Source organism: Chelonia mydas, chromosome 8 (assembly GCF_015237465.2).
Source record: "Chelonia mydas isolate rCheMyd1 chromosome 8, rCheMyd1.pri.v2, whole genome shotgun sequence".
NCBI classification, from domain to species: Eukaryota; Metazoa; Chordata; order Testudines; family Cheloniidae; genus Chelonia; species Chelonia mydas.
The window spans coordinates 63,680,458-63,704,907 of NC_057854.1; the positions used below are offsets into that span (position 1 = coordinate 63,680,458).

Genomic DNA, 24,450 nt, shown 5'->3' on the forward strand with positions numbered 1-24,450 from the left:
GAAAGGTGGGACAGACACACAAAAACAAAAGCAATGGTGCCTCTGAAGAGTTAAAAAAAAGAAAAAAAAGATTGATTGCTGACCGTCTCATGATTTTGCTTCTCCCTTTAAATAATTTGAAAGAGCAGCAGAAAAACAGAAATGTCTTTTTTTAAACAGCTGTTGAATGGAGCTCCAGGCCAGCTTTGTATAAAATGCATTGTGCTTAGGTTTGCAGAATATTCCTTCATTTACTAGACCTCATCCTTTAGGAGATGGGGGTAATAGGCGCCTATATAGGAAAAAGTCTCAAAAAACAGGGGGTTACCTTTCTGCTATGGTTTACCTTTTGGTGCCCTGGAAATGTACGTATTTTGTATCTTTGGCAGTTATTTCTGAAATGTTGGAAAGGATGGCCGAGAGGCCTAAGATTCAGGGTTGGATTCACGTCTGATCTCAGGATGCACAGTTTGAAATCTCAAACTTCCAAGGTAGACGTTAAGTTCCATGCAGTCCCACTATGCAATGGTCTTTTGGATCAGTCATTAGAAACCAAGGTTCTTTCTGCTTTGTGTGTTTAATAAAGGCCAGTTTTTCTGAGCAAGGCCTGTTTGTGCAAGTGTAAATTTGCACCTTCACTTTTTAAGCACTCACACTTATACATTCAAGAACACAGAAATCAGAGCTTGAAAACCATGTACACGGGTCTCTGGTCATGCTGAGGACCCTTTGATAATTTTTCCCGAAAGGTCCATGGCACTTTCTGTAAAATGAGGGGTTTGTCCCAGTGTCCTTGGCAAAAGCCACTGGTACACCAGCTACTGTGCACCAGTGGTCCATTTGATTGCTCTACCCCCATCCATAGTAGCTAAGGACTCCCAGGTCTCACAGCCAGTGCCAGGTTTCTGCCTGTTCCCATGTTTCTTCTAGCAGTGCCTGAGCTCTATTGGATATAGATCCCTAGCAGGTCAGGTCACTCCATTTTATACAAAGATTTTAGTTGTGGTCCCTTGAATTGTCTTTGGTGCAGGGACTATGTCTTATTCTGTTTTGCAAAGAACCTCATGCATACACTTGTCATGCTATATATATATGATTATCTCTAACAGCAGGTGATATTGTACTGATAATCTGGGTTTCAGAATATATTGGATTACGGAAGATCCCACTGACACAAATCCTGTTGCAATCTAAATCAGGGGAGTGGAGCCAATTTCAGTCTACAATATGCACAATCTAACCAGTTAACACTGATTCCAACTCTCAAAATCTTGCTTTCCTTTCTTGTAGGAAATTGCTTAATGGTTAGTCAGAAAAACACCCCTCTGAATTCATTCTCCAGGTAACGTGAAATGAAACTGAGATGGGAAAGACACTCTTATGGATACACTATCCACCCTGCATGACGGGATTTAGATGGAGTCACAGATCTCCCATGAATAGGAATCATGCCATTAAATCCCTATGGATCATAAATGAACATTTATCTCTAAGTGTAGACATCTAGAGAAATTCTGACAGCACAAGTGCAGCAGGATATCATTTCACAAGCTAAAAAATCCCAAGACTTGGAAATTGTTTGTGTCAGGAGTTTCTCAAACCAGCTGTTGCATTTCCTTCCTAGCTTTTGACTGTTTCTCTTAATTCTCTTTTTCTGGGGAACTGAGTTTGGTTTTAAGTCATCTTTTATAGTGCAGCTCTTCCTTTTGAGGCAGCAGAGGCATTTTTATAACTTTAGATTGCAAGCCTTTGGAGGATTTAACCAATTCATTAGGCTATATGATGGCAGCTGTCCTACTGTGGACCCAGTCCTACTCCCACTGAAATCAACAAGTGGTTTGTGATTGATTTCAGTGGAAGCGAGATCTGGAATTAAAACAAATTTCAAAATCATGAAATTTCCCATGAAATGGAAATTTGGGTCCCTACACAGTTGTATATGTATTGAAAACCTGTTGTAACACAAAAAGAAAAGGAGGACTAGTGTCACCTTAGAGACTAACCAATTTATTTGAGCATAAGCTTTCATGAGCTACAGCTCACGAAAGCTTATGCTCAAATAAATTAGTTAGTCTCTAAGGTGCCACAAGTCCTCCTTTTCTTTTTGCGAATACAGACTAACATGGCTGCTACTCTGAAACCTGTTGTAACACAAAGTGCCAGGAGGAGATGTGAGATTGGCACAAGGGAACCTTCCTAGAGAATTGCCTGAGATTTATTTAGCCATTGATTTCATTTATAATTATAAGAGGGGGCACTTTTATAGGTTCCAATGGCAGTTAGGTACCCAATTCTCAGAGAAAGTCAAGGAGAGTTAGACACCTTCCTGCCTTTGTGCCTTTGCAAACATCCCCCTAAGTGCCCATCCTGTGGTCTGCATTTGTGTTCAAATTCTAAACAACAATAATCAATGTTATTGTAAGATCTGGGTTTAAATTGCAACAAGGGAGGTTTAGGTTGGACATTTTGAAAAAACTTCCTAACTGTCATGGTGGTTAAGTACTGGAAATAAGTTGCCTAGGGAGGTTCTGGAATCTCCAACATTGGAGATTTTTAAGAGCAGGTTGGACAAACACCTGTCTGGGATGGTGTAGATAAAACATATTCCTGCCATGAGTGTAGGGGACTGGACTAGATGACCTCTGGAGGTCCCTTCCAATCCTACAACTCTATGCTTCTGTGAATTTCTGCCATATTACTAAATGTGCAGTGTGTTGGGGAGAGTAACTGTCCTTCTCGATGGAATTGGCTTGGGGCAGGGGGAAGGGATCTCATGAAGCAGACTAGAACATTATGAGTGCAGCAGATATATCACTAGAGCTGTTCTATGAGAAACTCTGACATAAAAAACATCATTCTGAACAGGAACAAAAATTCAAAATTTTGAAAATTTCCCATGAAACTAATTTTTTGGGGGTCAATCAAAACATTTTGTTTTTATGTCAATATTTTATATTATTTTTTAAATGCTATTTTTATATTTTTAAAATGTTATTTAAATTATATATTTTATCATTTTATAAATAGGCAGTTGGCATTGTAATTGGTAATTGGGTTTGAAAGTGGAATTCTAGTTGGCTTGGTGTCTGGTAATTGGTATGCTAATTGATTTGGTACTTGTTTTGCTCAATTTGTATTCTCACTGATCACTTGTGCCTAACTGCCATCACTTTGTAACTGCTATTCTAATTGGTACTATTCTATCTATGCTATGAGATATTTTGGAAAGACATGAAGGACCAGATCCTCAGTTGGTGTAAATTGACAGAGATTTATTAAAGACAGTGCAGGTTTGCCCACCCTAAATGTTCACAAATCATGAGCCAGGTCCCTAAAAAGCACGAGATTACCAACCAACGAACCAAACATACAAAACCATAGTTGGTTTCTTTCTATTTCCCTTCTTGTTTCTGACCCTTCAGGTCACATTTTCAGGGTTTTCTCTGCAACCACGAGGACTAGAAACTTACTTTAAACAAAATGAACCCAGAGATACCCCTCTAATTGTATGAATCTAGGAGCTGTGATGTTTCAAAAAGCATCTTACATTGCGGACTTGTGACAAAATTGCGCTAGTTGGCAATGCAGAAATGCTGCTACACCAGTGCACATCAGCTAAAGATCTAGTGATTAGAAAGATGATAAATGTTTGCAACGTTACATTCTTGTTAATGATGTCATTATGAAGATGATAATGTCATCATCATTGATAATAATGGAGGGGCCAGTGAGAGATGAACCCCTCACGAGTATCCTCTGGTTTAGCAACTTGAAGTATTGGGCCCAATATTTTTTTAGAGCATCGTGGAATGCTTTACTATGAGGGAGGAGTATTATTCCCATTTAACAGATAGGTAAACTGTGACACAGAGTTCAAATGATTTGTCCAAGGCTACACACTGAGTCAATGGCAGAAACTGGAGCAGAGCCCTGGTTTATTTACTCTTACTCCCTGCTCTGCTAAACAACACTGCATCACTTCACATACTGCTGTCATTTAGTGGGCAAATTTTTTTTTTAATACAGTGCAGCTCAGCAATACACCAAATTGCATCATATTAGTACACCAACTTTCCAATAACAGGTGGGAAACCTATTGGTGCATATTTTTTCCTTACCACTCCTTTCTCTGCAAGGCAAATACCTCATCTGCTGAGCTCTAGAAATGTAATTATTAAAAGCTGGATTTTTGCACTTTTTAATATCAAGCGTTTCATGATATATTCTGTAGTATTCAATCCTTGCCTGCCTCCTATGTCCACACATTGATTCACATATCACTTCCACAAGATCTATGCACTTTGTCTTTAAACATTTATTTAGAAGCCAAAGAGGAAGAGGTGGAGCTCTGTGGTGAAGCAGAGAAACAATGTGTCAGGTTTCAGAGTAGCAGCTGTGTTAGTCTGTATCCGCAAAAAGAAAAGGAGGACTTGTGGCACCTTAGAGACTAACAAATTTATTTGAGCTTAAGCTTTCGTGAGCTACAGCTCACTTCATTGGATGCGTGCAGTAGAAAATACAGTGGGGAGATTTTATACACACAAAGAATATGAAACAATGGGTGTTACCATACACACTGTAACAAGAGCGATCAGGTAAGGTGAGCTATTACCAGCAGGAGAGGGGGGGAAAAAACCTTTTGTAGTGAGAATCAAGGTGGGCCATTTCTAGCAGTTGACAAGAACGTGTGAGGAACAGTGGGGGGGGGGGGGGGAAATAAACATGGGGAAATATTTTTACTTTGTGTAATGACACATCCACTCCCAGTCTTTATTCAAGCCTAAATTAATTGTGTCCAGTTTTCAAATTAATTCCAATTCAGCAGTTTCTCGTTGGAGTCTGTTTTTGAAGTTTTTTTGTTGAAGAATTGCCACTTTTAGGTCTGTAATTGAGTGACCAAAGAGATTGAAGTGTTGGGCCGTCCTTCAGGATAGGTTGTAGATCCTTGATGATGCGTTGGAGAGATTTTAGTTGGGGGCTGAAGGTGATGGCTAGTGGCTTTCTGTTATTTTCTTTGTTGGGCCTGTCCTGTAGTAGGTAACTTCTGGGTACTCTTCTGGCTCTGTCAATCTGTTTCTTCACTTGAGCAGGAGGGTATTATAGTTGTAAGAACGCTCGATAGATATCTTGTAGGTGTTTGTCTGAGGGGTTGGAGCAAATGAGGTTGTATCGTAGAGCTTGGCTGTAGACAATGGATCGTTTGGTGTGGTCTGGATGAAAGCTGGAGGCATGTAGGTAAGCATAGCGGTCAGTAGGTTTCTGGTATAGGTTAGTCTCTAAGGTGCAACAAGTACTTCTTTTCTTTTTGCGGATACAGACTAACACGGCTGCTACTCTGAAACAATTAAGTTAGTTATCCTCTACATTGTACAGCAGGTTCAGTTAATCCTGTGCACATTTGGAGTACCTCCATTAAAATCACTGTACTTATTTTGGCATTACACCAGATTAACTGAAATCAGAAGATAATCCTCTGTCTGAAAAGCTTTAAAGCTTTCTGAAAACAATTATTCCACACTTTTAAGTTGCAACCGTTACAAGAAATTGTCTTACACCATTCTCCCTGAATTGCTTTAACTCACACCATATCTTCATTCCACTAGCAAATCAGTGTCTCTTTTCATTTTGAAACATCAGAATAAGTGCTCTGTTAGCAACTGCTAAGAAGCCACCCAAAAAATATTTTCCTTGATACTCAGTATTCTCTTAGTCTGGAATTCAGAACAGACACAAATTTTCATGTCTGAAGTATGCTTGTATACACAGAGTCTAAGCAACCACAGAAAATGTAATAATCAGCACTCGTTTTCACTAGATGATTATATAGAATTAGGATACAACCTTGAGGACTCATGTTAACTGACACAGTTTACTATGGCAGTGCAGTCTCTCTGCACAGAGACAAGCTGTGTTTAACGCCATGTCATCTGGGTAAACCTAACTGGAACAAGGATTTGCCTATGACACACTGGCATGAAGTGGGACACAACTTGTTTCAGTCTACATAGACTAAAAAAAGTCATGGTAATTGTTTTGCTAGTTATTGCAACTCCTTAAGGTTATGATCTAACTTGACATAATTTTCTAATGAAAACAAGCCTTCAGCTGGGCTCATGACATAGGGCCTGATCAAAATCCCATTGAAGTTAATGGGAGTTTTTCCAATGACTTCTAAGCGGCTGAATCAGGATGGGCCAGATTCTGCTATTCTCACCTTGAGTAGTATTCTACTCCACAAAAATCAATGGAGCTATTTGAGGACTCACGTACTACTCAAGGTGAGTAAAGATGGGAGAATCTGGCCCAATGTAAAAGTAACAGGATCTGGCCCTAAGTAATTTGACTTCAGTGAAACTCCTCATGGATTTAGGTACTATTCAATGTAAGGATTGCAGAAAACAGCCCTACCTAATTTTTTTTTGCTTCATGACAGATATTCTGTTATGTATCTTGAGCTAAAGCTATTTCATTATTAGTATAAATCATTTATATCGATTTTCAGACCTAAAGCAAAGCCTGCAGGGTATATGGTGCAATTTAACAGTAGGACAATTCTTTGAGAGTGGCATGGGCAGGTAAATATGTAAAATCAGCCAGAACTATATTGTGCATTTACATTTTACAAACTACGAAGAGCCACCACTGTGGAAATATGAACTATGTTACTGCATGTAGCATGGTTCTAGTCGTGTTGGTCACCCACCTTGTCTGAACTGTGACTTAAGGGTCATTACTCTAGACAGGTCATTGCAAATGCATGCAGGAAACTGAAACAGCCTACTACTATAATAGCCATAACCAACACAGTCCGTTTGCTCAAAACAAGAAAGAAGTTCTTTAATTTTAAGTAAAATGAAACATTATTACATATCTGATCATTTTAAATGTACTAAGGATTGGGACAAACAATTTCATGCAACACCCCAAGTAGTACAGAACACTTTATATAAGAAAAGAAATAAAGACACCCACTAAAAAGCTGTCAGTGTCAAATAATCACTTGTTCTGCTGTTGTCAACTTTCTACTATTTAAATGACGGTAATAGCTATCAATAGGAAAAACAAATCCATTCCACCAAATTCTTGTGAAACCTTGTAGCATTTTGTCACATAAAAATTTTGGTGTGTGGCTGTGTGCTTTGGGCTTAGTGTTTCTCTTTCACGTACAGACAATCCCATAAAGGAGATGATGATTTGGGTTACTAGGAAAACAGTGTGCCTTCCGTTGATACATGCACACATCAATGGGATTTAAACTGTGTCTCTGTAGTTTGGGTGGATTTCAGGCTTGATGTCATATACCATGTTCAAAAGTTGTTTCATTATGTTTTCCATATACTTGTGGAAGCTACTGGTGATGTCTCGGATTTTTTCTGTTGTTTGCTCTTCTATTTTAGTGGAGAGGTTACCTTGGGATCCCATTATCTACAAAGGCAAAACAAGAGAAACCCTATGAGCAAAATAAAGGCTTACATCACAGTCGTGTTTACTGTAGCCAGGGCAGCCTCTAAGAATGTCTTTCTATCCCTGAACATAAACATTATGCAAACCTTTCACAGTGCTCTGTAAAAGTAAGGTTTAAAGTAGATTAAACCATAAACATAATAAACAGGATTAATGGGAATGCTTTGGATACTTGTTAGCGATGAAATGTCCCCACGTAGTGCAGGTTTCCAATGTCACTGTTGCGTACAATGTTTATGAAGAGTTTTTTCTCTTTAACATTTTTGAATATTTTCATTTTATTGATTAATCCACTACATTCTATCAATGATAGGTTTGTTTGAGCTCATAAAATTAATGCAAACCATGGCTTTTGAAGTGTGGAAGATGGGAATGCTTCCTAATAAATAAATAAATAAAAATGAAGCCTTTGTGTTTCCAAAGCACTGAAACATCTTCCATGGTTACTGATGTATAACCCTCAATAGGCCTCATTTGAGGCCTTTTAATATTACATTTTCTTATCTGGCCAAATACCAGACAGCTTCTGGCACAATAAATATCAGGACATTCGCTTTGGATGTAATTGTATCTTCCCTTCTTTCTAGACTAGCTGAACATTTTAGCAAGGTTATGTTGTAAACAGATGCGCACATTCCAAATCTGTGGCTTCATCCCTTCACTGCCCCAACTTCCTGTGAGTGTGCTTCCCTTATAGAAAAGTCCTAAAGAGTTTAATCGAACATTATACCCTGCTGTAGGATGGCTCACAAAACCTGGGAAAAGACATGAATAGAGAATGATAGCCTCTTAGATCTCTATAGAATCCAGTTGTAGTCATCAATATTAAATTCTATAGGGCTTCTCCATAAGAGTTCCAGTTTTTCTCTGGGCTGTTGCTGCAGATAATTCTAAAAGTAGTGCAATATACAGTAGCTACCCATAGCTAAAGAGAACATCCTGTGAGTGTGATAAAGGAGCAATACATAGTATGAATTTTAGGTTTTGTGGTTCCAAGGCACACCCTTACTACTATTTCAGTCTTGTGGTTCTCTTGAGCAGAGGCTACTTGTTGAGGCAAATTGTGTTGTGGTCCAATGGTCACAAGATACAAGGGAGCATATAGGTGAGCAGCAATTCTCCAAAAAGGGCCATATTTCTGGAGTTTAATGTTGGCACACCCTCATCATGTATCATTGGAAAATTTATTTTGTGTGTGTTTAGATGAGGTCTGATGTAGAGCTGTCAAGGGGTACTGTAAGCCTTAAGGCAAAGTGAAACAATGGTACCCAAAATGATTGTCATTTTTTTGCACAGTTCCACAAATACTGTTTACATTAATTTCAACACCTCAATGTGGTGTTTATTGGTCCAAGCTACCAAATGACAATGTATTAAAAATATATATATTGGTTTTGCATGGCCAAGTTTGTTTTTCTTTTCAGAAATGATGACGCTGTTTAGCATGTGATAAAAAGGGCAAATGTCAACATATTGCAATATGCTTACATGAAATGTTTTTGCATTGCATATTCTGAATTGTCAGGGTCTCACAAGTGATTATAGTTTCCTATATTTTCAATTGAAATTTGCTGACCAGATCAGACTCTTGCTGAAGGTTGGGCACCAGTAGTAGCAGATTATGTGCCAATGGCTTATACTGCACAGTGGGTAGATTTAAACGCATGTGAATTCCTAATATAATATTCCTCCATTTATAAGCTTTTGTACATACAATGTAGCAAATAGTTTGCCTGGTAGGAGGTTTTAATTTGTAATTGCCTATGCATGTAGTACAAGCCATTGAAATATTCTAGAATCTAGCTTTTAAATTTAATTTTGCACAGATCAGGATTCATGTTAGAGATGACAATACACAGCTTCATGCTGGGCTTCAATCAAGTGCTCACTAAATGGAAATGGCAATTTTGATAGTACCATAGGTCTAAACTGTATCTAATTTAGCACAAATTTGTATACGTCTACAAAATGAAAAATGGTGGTAGTGGTTGTGATAATGCTCACAATATACCTTGGGAATTTTACCTTCACAGGGAAATATATGAAGTTGTGGAGGATACAAGTCCCGTAAAGCTTACGTTAAAGAGAAAAAGACTCCCCACAAACATTGAAAAATGAGTTGTTTGTCAAAAAAATCAAAAGAACGCAAAACTGTCAGAAGCCACCAGAGCTGCACAGAATTCTGTGGTGCTGGCAGCCAGGAGAGATGAATTGTATTGGTGGCGACTGGATGAGTTTTCTAGTTTAGGTGATGTGCCACCAATATTCTATCACCGGGGCTGCTTTTGGAAAAACACAAGTAAGTCAAATTTGGCACATGTCAGGGATGTATTGAACTCAGGAAAGAAAACAGACTCTGAATCTGAGCACAGAGCATCATGTTCACATGCTTTCATAGTCACCAGAGCAAGCATATCCTCCAGTGTTTGATCCTGGTGCATTGTTTACTTGAGAGAAACACACAAGAAAAATAAGAAATGTTGTAAATTAGAAACATTTTAGAGAGCAACCAATGTAAGGGAGACAGCACTTGAAAGAGGAGATGATGACATGTTGCACAGACTACGTGTGGAAGACTTGATTGCTAAGGATGCACTGTATCACTCAACATGCCTTTCTTCCTATTTATGTAAAATAAATCTTAAAGCAAAACCATCTAGTTACACTTATGACACTGCATTTTATCAGCTGATTGAAGAGATAGACAATGATCTTATGTGAAACAAGAAGGCTCTTCTCCTGTCCAAGCTGCTACAAAGCTATAAAGCTCTACTTCTCTCGGATGTAGAAGCTGCAAGCTATTCCAGTCCCAAATTACAGGTAAGATTAGAAACAACAATGAGGTTTTGCAAATTCATTCCATGCACAATGTGGACAAGGCAAGTCTACCATCATTCTCTGCAGTGCAATGACATTAGCTGCTAGTCATCTGAAGCAGGAACTTAACTCATCCAAATGTTTTATAGATGTTCTTCTGATGAGTGAGCCTGATGAACAGCTTTCAAATGAACAAGTGGTTTTGCATAATGCTACTTCAGTCCTTCAGTCTGAAATAGCCAAAATGAAAGCCTCCGCATATTATCCAATGCCAGGTGATTGCAGCTTACAGAGCTTAGCTGCTTTTGTACCCTAATTAGTGCAGGAGTTTGTCCTTTGGTTGCTAGATAAAGAGGCATATAACTCAGACAGCAATGAGTGTCATACCTCAGAAGACAGTCAGAGGAGTTGCTTCTCAGTTGTGCAGTGCATAGTATTTAACAGATCCAAAATTATCACACCATTACACATAAGCTTTGCTACACAGCTACACCTGAGTTTGGGTGATGCAATTTAACTGACATACAACATCATCAGGGATTCTGCATCAATTACGATGAGCTAAGGTGATTCATGACTAATGCGGCAACAACCGAAGCAGAAAGACTCCAGTGAGGTGTGCTCATTCCAGACGGAATTGAACCACTTCGTGCTGGTGGAAATCTCATTCATGACGGAGATGATAGTATAGACATCAACACAGAGATCACTGATGGAAAGAATACCTTCCATTCCGTGGCTAGAGTGCTATTTCAAGAACAGACTGCAGATAGTCCAGCATCATGAGAAATTCACTGAACCATGGGAAAGAAAAGTCACTTAGTCTCCCCGAGTAATCAGAGTCTCTGAAGCAGTATGCAGCATTTGAAAAACTAGAACACGTCCAGAACTGACTTGCCATGAAAAAGTACTTGAGAAAATAAACTTTGGTATCCTACCAATGAACTCTGTCCAAGATTTCTCCTGGTGTCTTTTAGACTACTACCTCGTGATGTCCTGCCAATACCAAATGATATTGATAGCTTGCAACAAAGAAAAGCACCTACACAGTAGTTGCATATGCACCTATTGTGGATACAAGACAGCTGCGAGCGCCAGAGTCTGTCCCACAGTGCTGAAATGTCAGCCACTGTAGGACAGCAGCATGTCGTTGACACCAAGAATCAGCAGCTGTCTGCTGTTGCTCAGCAAGTGAAATGGACTCTCTCAAATGAACTTGGTACCAATATGATTTGTACCCTGTGCTGTTTTATAGCATGTATTGGGAAATTCTGGGGAGATGCAGGATTGCTAGAGCTTCTTGTTGATTCTGATGTGTATGCAGCTTGTACTGCAAATCAAATGCTGCAGGTAAGCAATTCAGCTGTGTTCTACATGGCTTGTGATTTTTTTGCATTTGAGGCTCTGAGTGCTCTTAAGAAATTTATTATTACATTTTGTTTTACCCTTTAGATTGCTATTGTGATGATTTGAGGTCACAAAAAAAAATCCGATTTCATGGCTTGAAATAGTACAGAGAGTCATTAAACTACCAGAAACTAATGCAAATATTTCAAAGTGGTCATTTTAACGTGTTGATAGTGTCATTGTTTGTTCTCATTTCTATGGTAACAGCACCACTTGACAGGTCCACAACATACTTCATCTTAAAGTAGACATAATAAGCTTTCAAATGATGCATGTTATGTGTGTGTAGAGAGGGTACATGAAGTCGACCAAATCAGTGGTCTCTTGCTGCTCACCTAATATCACCAAATTCATTTTCCTTGTGACTGTAGCCCAGTTTTGGCCTTCAAAGATGACAAAGTGAATGAATAAAGATTATCCTTTAGAAGGATTTCCATTGAAATGATATTCATTTTCTAAGTAGCATCTACTAAACAATTGGTCTATAATATAGAATTAAAACTTTTGCTAGTTTGAGAGAAACAAAAGGAAACAAACAATTTTAAATGCTGGGAAGGGATTATTATTATCTGTAATAATTATTTTTCTGAGGATAATAATTAGCATTATATGTATCTTAACTTTGGGCCAAACCCTGAGGGCCTTTACTTGGGAAAGATCTGACTCCTTCCACATAGCGAGCCATCTCCATAGAGAGAACTTTATGCAGATTCAGGGTAGCTAGATGTTGTCTCCAAATCAACCCCATGGAAAATGCTCAAGAGTGTTACTATGCACTTGGGTGGAGCCTCCTCCACACCAGGGACCCTTCCCCCTTAATTCACACCATAGGAAAAACATACAGTATTGTAATTTAATTAATGATTGAATTTCTGCCTGGATTTTTTCATGTTCTTGTTTTCTACTACTGAGTTCCAAACCCTTCATATTATTGAACTTCATTTGATGTTGTATTTAAGTTATGATCTGTTTTGACTTTGAGGATTTTACCGCAGTGTCAGACCAATGACTTCCATAGTGCTGCTCCTAATCTTACATCTGGTATGAATGAGATCAGCATCAGGCATTGTATCTCCATAGGTAGGTGCCATACCTTAAGGATGTTGTGTAACCCGTTCATTGTAGTTTAAATTAACCAGGTAAATTATGCACTTATTAACACCCCATTTCTTAGGCTTAATTCATTCATGTTTATCGAGCTCTTGGAGATCCTCATGTGGAAGGGCCATAGTGTTATTTCACTATGAGAGAGACTCTCAACATTCAGAAAGGGATTTTGTACACCCCAAAGTTAGAATCCTGGGGAGAGAGTTGATTTAGTCTGTTATAAAGATAGGGCCGTTTGGCAAATTTTGGATCCAGATCTGTGCTCAAATTTTGCACCATGCTAAAGTGGATATTAGCAATTATCACTCTTATTCAACACCAATTGTTGTTTATTGTTATTGTTTATTATGGTCTGATATGTTGTGGCTGGGGTATGAGTCCGCACAGAATTTAGTCCAACATGTCTCTAATGAGCCACAGTCAAGATGCTAAGTACAATGGGGAACTTTAAATGTGGCTGTAATAACTGTGGAATTATAAATGTTTTCATAGGAACACATGAGCCAGCACACGAACTAGTTAGGGACCAGTGCTCTGGCACTGCCCTCCTTACTGCCCTCCAGGCTTGGGTTAATAATGTTGTCATTCTTCTGGGACAGACAAATGTCCGACATAAAGGGGTCAGGGAAAGTGAAGGAGGGTTGTAATGATAGTTTACAACATGCTGGCATTGGAAGAGCTGTATGTGCTCTTGTCGTCTTGTGTAAACTGCTTCAATCCACAATCTACAATGTTAGCTGAATGTGGTAATTGTGGGTGTAATGAGAAGATTGTGCTCAAAATAATGCACAGAGAAATTTCTTTCTCCTTTGCTCAAAGTAAGGCACAGAGAAATTTCTGTCTCCTTTGCTGTTTCAGACATCAGACGACAGTTTCTCTCTTTCTGGCTTGAATGTAAAGGTGAACACATCTGAAAGATATTTTACCTTTTTTTCAATTGTCAGTAAAAATCTGAAATAGTATGTACAGGACAAGTCTGCCTGCTTTACTGTGAGATTATCTCTTGGAGATGACACTCTGGCTGAAGTGACAAGCTGATAAATTTGACTTCCTCTTCTCCTCCCCACCCCATTCAGCTGTTGTAGCTTTACACGGAATCAGACAAAAAGGAAGTCCAGTAAAGCAAAGAGAATAGTTTGTGATACCCCTTCATGAAAACAGCAAAGAAAATTGAAAAATGATGGAATATCTAAAATTTACTAAAATTCAGAAATTCAGGTGCAAAAATGCCAGCCAGATTACTATTTTACTCTGAAAAATGTCATGGAAAAAATAATCAGTTTTGAACAGATGTTGCTGTGTGCATAGTTGGAAGCTAACATTAAATGATTAGAACTAGATAAATAATAGATTTTTGCATTTCACGGACAGTTTAAAAAAGTAAAAAAAAATTGTTTGGCTTGGACCAAAAATGAATATTTTTCAACTTTTTGGTGAATCAAAAAGTTGAAAGAAAGATCATTTTGGATTTTTATGTAAATAAACAAATTAAGGAAATTTTGCAATGAAAAGTCATTTCAAACCAAAAATTTTCCAAAACAAAATGTTCACATCTGATCAGAATTCTGTTTCTTGTTTTGGTTTTTTTGCAACCAAACTTTGATGACATAAACACAAACTTGTAAAACGTTGTGGTGTTGCCGAATCTACATTTTTCACTGAAAAAACGTTTTGCCTGTAAAATTTTGTCCGACACTATAAATGAATAAACGCAATAGCTTTTCATAGGGCCTGACCCAAAGCCTTCTGAAGTCAGTGGAAAGATAACCGTTGACATAGATAAGCTTTGAGTCACTGCAGCTCAACTCTTTGTATATTAGTTAGCAACCAGAATTGTACCTTACTCCAGCTTCTGCTCTGATGTTAACAGAAAATCTGCCTGGCATTAAAAAAGAGAAACTGAAGGTACTTTTAAAAAAATATGTGCATTATATATATTTCCCAAGAGACGGGCCTGAATGATCCCCAGCATCTGAACAGTCCTGAATTTTAGTAAGGTTGAGATCCAAAGCCCCAGATCCAAAAGTCCCTGAAGTTTGTGAAAAGAGCCGGACTTTGAAGTCCAGCCCCATTGCTAATATTTTCAGTGAATAAGTAAATTCATTATGAATTGTTGGACAGCTGATAGTGTACCGTATATAAAGGATCTACAGTAAGGACCTAATACAATGCTTATTGAATCATGTCCTCCCCTTCTCTATTGACTTCCATGGACATGTGAAATATGTATGTAAGCTTCTTACTTACATTAGATTGTTTGTGCCTGAATTCCCTCTCCCTCTGTAACCTGTAGTGGTCTATCTCTGCTATGGCTTCTTCTTTGGCTTGCTTCAGTCTCTTTCCCTTTCCTGGACAGAGAGAGGAAACATAGGGTTACTTTGAAATTAGCATTGTGCCTGAAGAGATGGTTGTCTCCACACAGTACTTATTCTACACAGCATAGTATTCCATGTGCTGAATCCCCAGTAAAGTACTTGAGAGTTTTGATTGCGTGCAGATTACTAGTAAGATTTTCAGGAGTGCCTAAATGATTTAGGGAACACAGGTTCCACTGAAAGCCAATAGAACTTGTGGTCCTAAGTCACGAAAGCGCCCAACCTATGGTATCAGGCCCTTCTTGTCTACAAGTACACAACAATCATAAAAAATGGGTAGGGTTGTCAACAATAGAGCATATGGCATTTTCAACTGATTTTCTTTACCACAACATAAATGACCATTTCTTATCACTGCTTCATGTTCAAATAAAATGCTTATCTTTGCTGAATTGGCAACAGTAGCAATCAGAGAACAGGTTTGAGTTGTCACTGATTGGAAGAGACATTATTCTATAAGATTTGCTGTATTGATTCACTGCCAGGAACCCTTCAGTCCACACCAACTGGATTCTATTTAATGCTGGCAAATTTCCAAGGCACTCTGAAGATACAGCTCAGCCACTAACAAGCTAAGTTGCAACATTTACATTTTATTGCCCACCCCCCTTTCATCCAAACACTTGTAAAATGCACAGGTGGGTGATTAAGACACAGAGGACATCAAAGCAGCTTTTGTTTTCTAATGTGTGGAAACATGAAAGTGATGGCAAAATCAATATTAATTAATTTATTTATTTATTACAGAAAAATCTTTGTTATCCGGCATGTTAGGAATGGGGCGGGGGGGGGGGGGACAGGAGTGTGCGGTTAGCTAAGAGTTATACTTACCAATGGAATACCAATTTTCAAAGAATTAGAATACAATAAAATGAATCAAGAATAAAATAGTATACAGGGACTCATCAATCCAGTACTGCACTGCAGAGTGGTTGGTTTCTTGAAGCACTTAGGTTTATACAGGTAAAGTTTTCTATACAGTAGGTTATCTTATGAAACTATATATCACTATGGGAAGCGCATGGCATACACCCAGATCACTAAAAATACACTTAACATTAAAACTATACTGAATATAATTTAATCTTTGATGATTCAGAAGACACTTCAGGATCTTGCAGTGCATCAGGGTCATCATTATCAACATCAATTATCACTGTAGATGTAGAAGGTGTAGGAGATTGGGCTGAATCTGTAATGACCCTATGACACACCCTGGAAGCTGCTGTTTTGAATAAATCCCTGATGTCAGCTTGCTTACTTGTCTTCTGCCTCTTTTGCGTGAAAGTAGAGTGCAGAATGTACAATTGCATAACCTCCTGGGCAGTATACTAGTCCCGGTTACTAGATGGGAGATATCAGAAATGTCAGTTAATAGCGCTTTCTGGTTGATAAAGTGTCGGATAACCCAGCTTTTACTGTATTATGCTAAGTGACCCTTACGCTGTAATAAAGTCTAAGGCCCTGATTCTGAAATGACTTATGTACATGCTTAACTTTACACACTGTGAACAGTCACACTGATGTCAATGAGTACTCACAGCGTGTAAAATCAGTGCAGTGTTGGATATGATATATGTAACTCCTGGATCTGACAGGATGCTCTGTGTAGGAGGAGAGAGAAAGAATTAATAGAAACATGTTGCTTATGGAATTGGAACATGAAACAAGTGGTGAATTTGTGATAACTGTTGGAATTTGATATCTATATGTGTATTTGTTTCATAGGATTTTGTCAAAATTCCCCTAATCCCTACAGGATCCTACAAATTCTCCACAAACTGCTGTCTGGGAAACCAGCACTTGTCAGCTGAGGGAACCATAGTTGCTGGAACTAGGGGTGCTGGTGGTGCTGCCGTAGCCCCTGGCTTGAAGTGGTTTCTATTTATACAAGGTTTACAGTTTGGTTCAATGGTTCTCAGCACCCCTACTATAAAAATTGTTCCAGCACTCCTGGAGGGAGCTATAAAATGCTAGATTTAAAACTGATCCACAAGGGGGAAAAAGAAATGGGTTTGTCATTTTTGTGTTTTTTTGTTAGGTCTTCTCATGCCTGGAAGACTCTATGATGACGTATAAATGAATGAAATGATAATATCACAAGCAGAGAACAATGACATTTTTCAGATGAAACTTATTTTTTTTTTTTTTTGGCCAAAAATTGTAGATTCTGGTCAACCAAAACATTTTGTGAATTTGCATAAAATTTGCTGGATTGTTTTGGTCAAAAAAAATTCTAAAAATTTAAACATTTCATGCTGATGTTTTCAAAACAAAAGTTTAGATTTTTATTTGAAATTTTACTTCAGCTTTATTTAAAATAGGTAAAAGCCACTCAAATTAAGTATTTTGTTTCAGGCTGAGCAAAAATGATATTTTTTTACTTTTTCAGTTTGCCAGAAATATTTGTTTTGGGTTGACTTGAACCAATTTATTTTCAATTTTTGTTTCAGTCAGTGATCCAAAAAATCATTTGTTCATACACACCCAAGAGCCATGAGAGTGAACGTTGGGCATTTAAGAAAGCAAGTCTTAGTCTATTTAAAAGATCTTCTTTTTTGGTTAACACCTATTCACAACTTTACACTTATTAATGCTTTGGAGCAAAAGGCTCATCACATGCACCCCCCTTCATTTAAAGTGTGAGAGTTAAAAAAAAAAATCCTTTTCTGAAACCCCCAGATAAGTTCTTCAGCAAAAGCGGAGAAATAAGAGTTGATGTTCCTTATATTTCTAATATAAAACCAGCCAATTCCACAACCCCTCCCACACTATCCTTAAATATGCCAGGCCTTTATACATTATTAAGCATTTTGATCAGCTTTAATCTGCTCTTACAGTGAAACTTGCCAAGAGATGTCACATTTTGAATCTATCCTACTAAAATTCCCCTGTATGTAGTCCTCAAATGCCATTTCTCAGAGTCTGCTAGACACTGAAGGCCTGATTCTGATGTCAGTTGCACCAGTGTAAATCAGGAATAACTCTACTGAAATCAGTGTTGTAAAACTGAAAAGGAGTACTTGTGGCACCTTAGAGACTAACCAATTTATTTGAGAATAAGCTTTCGTGAGCTACAGCTCACTTCATCGGATGCATACTGTAGCTCACGAAAGCTTATGCTCAAATAAATTGGTTAGTCTCTAAGGTGCCACAAGTACTCCTTTTCTTTTTGCTAATACAGACTAACACGGCTGTTACTCTGAAACCTGTTGTAAAACTGGTGTAAGTAAGAACACTTTCAGGCCCTAACTATCCACTTTTGGTACATGATTTAGTTCAGACAACAGCATCAGATTGAGGCAATTGTTCATTTCTTCTGTAGTACATCATGCTGCTGTAGATTGGTTTCAGTTGTTTTGTACATATGAAGCCATATCAGATGTAACATACAGTAATATAACTCTCCTAGGCATAGCTCAAAAATGAATCTGAAGTTTGCCAGAAAAAGTGCTTTTACTGGGTCTGTAACTCAAGAAAATTCTAAGTAAAAATGACTGATTCAGGGGTAAATTATCTGCTCAGTGAGCAGGCCAGTCCCAAGTCACTACCAGCATTTCAGTGAATAGATTTAGAAGCAGTAAATTCCTAAAAGCCTCGTATTGATTTATGGGCTACTTGACTCACTGAATGTGCTTATTGTGGGATTCAGGGAGGGATCAGGTATGATTATATAAAGCCTTTATACAGAAGGAGCAATACACAGTGTAGAACCTGGTGGATTTACTGAACATCAGCCCATCTTGTGGAATGTTTTTATGTTTACTTAATTAGATTTGTCAGAGTCCACATGTCACTGGAGATCGCTAAGAGTTTGTAGAGAAGGGCAGAGGATGGACATTTTTTTACCCATTTAAGATTAAAGTATATTCGTTTCCACAGGTTCTATTTCTTGAATCAGACCTTGCTACATCAGGTTCTGTTACTGCTCCAAATATCCAGAAGCAGTAAGCATAGATTGAATGACTCATGTAAATACCTGAGATTGGCCTAAGCAACAGAATTTGGAGCTGGGGTTGGGTCTTTATTTTGAAATACAACCCCTCTAAATTTGAAGGTCTTCAGATCTGGGTTTCCAGTTAAAGCTTTACAGCGCTACCCCTTAATAATTAAATGAGGGTGCCAGATTCTCAGCAGATGTAAACCCGTGGAGCTCCAATTGACTTTGATGGGAGCTGTGCTGATGTACATCATCCACAATCTGGGTTTGGTTCTCGAGAACTAACTAAGCTACGCTTAAGTCTGGGGGAGTTTCATATTTGGGATTCCAGCTGGGTCCCATCTCTCGTACATTTGTTACCCATTTGGTCATGAACAATCCCTCCTGACCCCATATTAAATAAACTAAGACACATTACAAAATTGGATTTCTCTGGTTTTGGTAATTAATCTGATGAAGAAAAAAAAACAGAAATTTTTTTACTGTGTTCTAGTAAGTAAGATATACCATATCTGCTGCCACACACTGGTTGTCACTTAACAGTGGCAGCCATTTAGTTTCTCCATGATACCATTGGTCATGGCACACCAGTGACTTTGTTTTGGAAGAGCTACGGGTGAATTGCTGCTAGTGGACATTGCTGCCTATGTCTGTAATAGGGCATAGACTGCTGCACCTGATTAAATTAAGTATTAATATATCTAAACCTGCTGTTTTACTAGAGGCACGCCAAAATTAATGAATCAGTTTGTCTAACGCTAACCTCTTGTCTGCTACCCTATCTGCACAACAAGTCTTGCTTTTCAAAGTTAGGCCTGTTGTTCAGGGATACAGATGACTTTCTGGGTCAGATTCTCGGCCTGTGTAAATCAGTATAGCTCTGCTCAAGTCAGTGGATCTGGTACTACATGTTTGGTGGTGGCACAAAACTGAAATTCAGCCAAGGCTATTGAGAAGCGTCTGCTAGAAATATCTGAAGGCAGGAAGGCCATTCTGATGACAAAGAGAGATTGCTATATTCATTTTGGGAGGGGCAAAAATAATCAATAAATAAATTTGACATGGAGGGTGTGTGTGTGTGTGTGTGTGTGTGTGTGTGTGTGTGTAAACGTATAATTATGCTGACTTCGAGTTTTGACCAAAAACCATGGCCACCAACTTCAGCAACAATAATCAGATCTTCCACCAAGAGAATTTCATTGAAAAGGCCCATTTATTGGGGGAGGGGAGCACAGGCAGCAGAACAGCACTGGCTCTGCCTGCTCCCCATCCCCTCTCCCCACCTGTACGGGAAAGGACACAGCAGTTCTGCTGAACTCTGAATCTCTGTGATGCTCCGAACCCCTGCAAGGTGGTGCTGGGAGAGTGAGGGGAGGGCTCTCTTACCCCTCTACACTGCCATCATGCTGGCCAGGCTGCAGTTTCACCTTTTGTGATTCGGTAGCCCTTTATTAGTCTTCATCTCCTCTATTCAGCTGGAAAGTATTGTTAAATAGCGCCAGGAATAAAAATGACAGGTTTCAGAGTAACAGCTGTGTTAGTCTGTATTCGCAAAAAGAAAAGGAGTGCTTGTGGCACCTTAGAGACTAACCAATTTATTTGAGCATAAGCTTTCGTGAGCTACAGCTCACTTCATCCGATGAAGTGAGCTGTAGCTCACGAAAGCTTATGCTCAAATAAATTGGTTAGTCTCTAAGGTGCCAGGAATAAAATGTACTCTTGGAGCAGTAGTTCTTTAATAGTAATATACTAGACTTGATTAGTAAAGTATTGGTGAGATTTTTAGGACTGCTGCAGGTTTGTGAAGTCATGCATAAAAACTAAATCATGGTAAATTGGTCATTTCTGCAAATGCCACATTTTACTTTAGTCAAAAAAAAAATGTATGTATCACTTTCCATTAAACTAAAGCTGCCTTGCTCAAATATGCTTTGGAATTTCAAATACATAATTGAGGATTCTCTGGTAAGTGTCTACATATGGATGACATGATGGTAATTTGCCAAGCACTAAAATGGCATTCTTAAAAAAAATTAGAACATTTTAGTTTCAAGACCACATTAAATTGTCTGTTATGTAGGTATTTGGAATACTCATTTTGAGGAGGATATGCCGCACTTTATACAAATATAATATAGGTTAGTGGATCGGTATATGCAGTTTTTATATTACATTATATACCAGATATTAACCAAGAAAAGGCCAGATACATCATTTGTTTTTAAAAACATATTTCTATTAGTGTTTCTTTTCTCTCTTGTTTTGTCCAAAAGGAGCCTTGGTGGACTGACATCCCTGCTCTGACAATGCATGTTTATTTTTGAGAGCTGGGTAATTATTAATGAAAATAGGGGAGGCAAGGTGGCAGAATTTTAAAGGGAGATTTGGGTTCAAAGGTTGTTTCTGCAATGTATGAAATGAGTTGGTAGTCTCATTCTAGGCTCCAGAGGACATTTGTTTATCCCCTTTGCAAAATCCACTGGAGAAGTTGCACAACAGCTGTTTTTCAATGTAGGTCATATTTACAGTTAACATAGAAAGGGTTGCATTAGAACAGGTAGGACAAGTTCACTGTTTTGCTTTGCAACTGAGATTTGCTGATTGCCAACCTGTGAGCAGGATCTTCTGATGTTAACTGGTACAAATTGGCTCAGAGTTGGTGTTTTCTGAATTGAAACAGAATATGCTTGACTTGCTTTACAAATTACTATGTGCACAGGTTACCTGTTAAGTGATAATTATAACAGATACATTAGTATTTTTAAATGACTGTTTCAGAAATATTTGTTTTTTTTGTTTACATTCTATTTTATTTATTTCCAATCGTGAGTCAAATTCTGCTGTCATTTACATAGGTCTAAATCCAGAGTGATTCTTTTGAAGTTGTTGAAATTATTCTGGATTTAAACTAGTATATCTGGTCTGTGTTAAATTACTGCTGTGAAACACGGACATTCAAACAGTGAATAAAAAACTATAATGCTTTAAATTATGGTTCATAGAAGAATTCTGAAAATACCATCGATAGACCACTGTTATGCCAACAAAAGCCCTAGTGTAGACGCAGCTATGTTGGCATAAAAATCCAATTGCTGGGGTACCTTATTTTGTTTGAGGACCTGCTCTAAACTATGTTGCCAAAAGCATATTTTTGCTGGTAAAAACTGTCTATACTAGGAAGTTTTTGTGGTATTGCTACACCCATAGAGCAACCTTTTCTACTGTAGACTATACCTACACTACTATAGCTATTCCTGTGAGGCAAGGAGAATACAATATGCCTGTTTTAAGCACCAGTCCCACTATAATTATTACAATAAAAAAAGCATCCCCCTAACCAAAATGACCATACCGGTACACAAACTTTCTGTAAACTAGATCTTAGAAATCCCAAATGGGAATCTTGCTAAGGCCTGACCTTACTTGCTCTTAAGTCATTTAGAGTTTTGTCATTTACACTAATAGGCACAGATTGCAATATTTAGCATACAGACAAAAATCTGTCCCAGTTCTTTAGATTGTGAGTGAATCTGGTACTTCAAATCTCTCCTTTTTAGAGAAAGGTCTTACCTTTTGCCCTGTTTCTGATACTAAATAATAAAATAGTACATGACAGGGACAGGTTCTAGTTGTTTCCTCATCACCAATAATTCTTAAAGAGGAGACAAACATAATTTGCTTAAAAATAATATAGATGGAGCAGGTACTTGATCAATAAATATGTTTTGTAACTTTGACAAAACAATAGCTGGGTTTCTCTATTTCTGGACTCTAACTCTCATCCCAGTGCCTCAGCACTGTCAGAAGCATTTAGCATTCTGATGTCAGTTTGTGGCTCCAAGGGGTTTGGAAGGTGTTTTAAGCTAAAAAGGCTCTGCGAGTATCCCATGTGGTGTGGCAGTGGTTGAGGTGATGACAGTAGGAATGTATGTTCATGCACAGCAGAGTAAGTGCACCTGGCATCTCAGGTCCTGATTAAGTATGGGCACAGTTTAAGTACATGTATATAATTATGCTTATCAATTATCCAGATTTCTGATTTGGAAATATTCCTTTTGGCTGACTAATTTTTTTTTAAAGTTCCTCCAAATCAAAAGTAAGCAGCCACAAGCTTTAAGTTATCATAACTAAGGGCCTAACTTTGTATCCCTAACTCTTGCAAAACTCACTTTGACTTCATTTAGGGCTAGATAGTGGCGTTGACAGGTACAGTACCCTGTCTGCTTCCCATTTGCTCTGGGGGATAGTAATTTGCATCTGAGCTAAACCAGCAGCAAATGGCAATACCTTTCAGGGCAGCTCAGTTGCACTGGCCAGGAAAAATAACCCAACATTTAAAAATAAATACTGTGGTTTTTATCTAATGAGTATTCAGTGGGAAAATACAATAAACGCAGGCCAGATACTTACTCTTTTTGGCTTCTTCTAGTTTGTCTTTGGCACGTTTTTCTGCCTGTAAAAGTTGCTGGATTCCCTGAGACTGGCTGGTCATGCTGATTTTTGGGTCTGGTGTGCCTTTGTAATAACTGGGAGTGAAGGGGGAATTATATACCATCGTCTATCTCTTCATTGTGTGTTTTGTTGTGGCAACATTCAGTACAAGACCCATCCAATTTGCACCAGTACAGCCTACTTTGGGCAGATTACTGTTGTGAAAGAACAACAAAGGGTACAATCTGGAAAACCACGCTGACTGGTTTTAGAGATTCTCTCCTTCCCTAGGTCACACAATACTTACAATGACTTGATTAAAGCACTTTGAAAATAAGGGAATGACACTCCAAACTTACAGTTTTAGGATGCTTATTTTAAAATAAACCCTCTGCTGAAGGAGAATTGAGTTGTTAAACTCTTGTTGGTGGGATCAGGAACAAAAAAAGTTTTTGATTTACTGCAGTTTTCTTTTAATAGCAGTTTCCATGGGTACTATGTCAGAATAATAGGGCCAACAAAGTAGACCTGGGCCAGTAAATAGAACTGTGCTCGTGCCTCTCTTTGTGTTTGCGTTCCCTGGAAATTTGAGTTTTACTGGCAGAAAATGAATTTCAAAGTTCCAGGCACAAGAATTGCAGACATTAAAGTTTAAGCAAGCATGTGTAACCCACTGTTCAGTGTATGCCTTGCTGCATTCCCGGTTGTGTCTGATCCATAGAAACTGAGTCTGCTACAGTTACCACTGTGGCGATTCAGCCCTGTAGCTCGGGCTAGAGGCTTATGCTCATAACTTTGGGGGTCCTGGGTTTGACTCCAGTTAACAAGCAAAATGATAGTCACACCTGTGAGTGCCAATAGTGCATGCATGCTAATCTTCTTAGATCATGTGCCATTGTTTCTGTTCCCCGTTTCATCAGTCACAAGCAA

The 24,450-nt window shown here is 38.4% G+C and overlaps 2 protein-coding genes across 4 annotated transcripts in view; one reads left to right on the forward strand and one right to left on the reverse strand.

The window, feature by feature from the left end:
- Window positions 1-4,376: 4,376 nt before the first annotated feature.
- Window positions 4,377-24,450, forward strand: part of PTPRC (protein tyrosine phosphatase receptor type C) — a 175,335-nt gene continuing 155,261 nt past the window's right edge. For 2 of the 3 annotated variants that reach the window (XM_037906501.2, XM_043521585.1), the window contains exon 1: window positions 4,380-4,574. The gene's annotated coding sequence lies outside the window, so the exon portion shown is untranslated. Of the gene's footprint in view, window positions 4,575-24,450 lie in introns of all 3 variants that reach the window. The other variant, XM_043521584.1, reaches the window with a different exon arrangement.
- ATP6V1G3 (ATPase H+ transporting V1 subunit G3) lies at window positions 6,791-23,623 on the reverse strand. The gene is made up of 3 exons (XM_007063662.3): window positions 23,500-23,623; window positions 15,022-15,122; window positions 6,791-7,404 (listed from the first exon to the last, which is right to left on the reverse strand). Exons 1-3 carry the CDS (start codon window positions 23,579-23,581, stop codon window positions 7,231-7,233), a joined length of 357 nt encoding a protein of 118 aa, XP_007063724.2. The 5' UTR covers window positions 23,582-23,623; the 3' UTR covers window positions 6,791-7,230.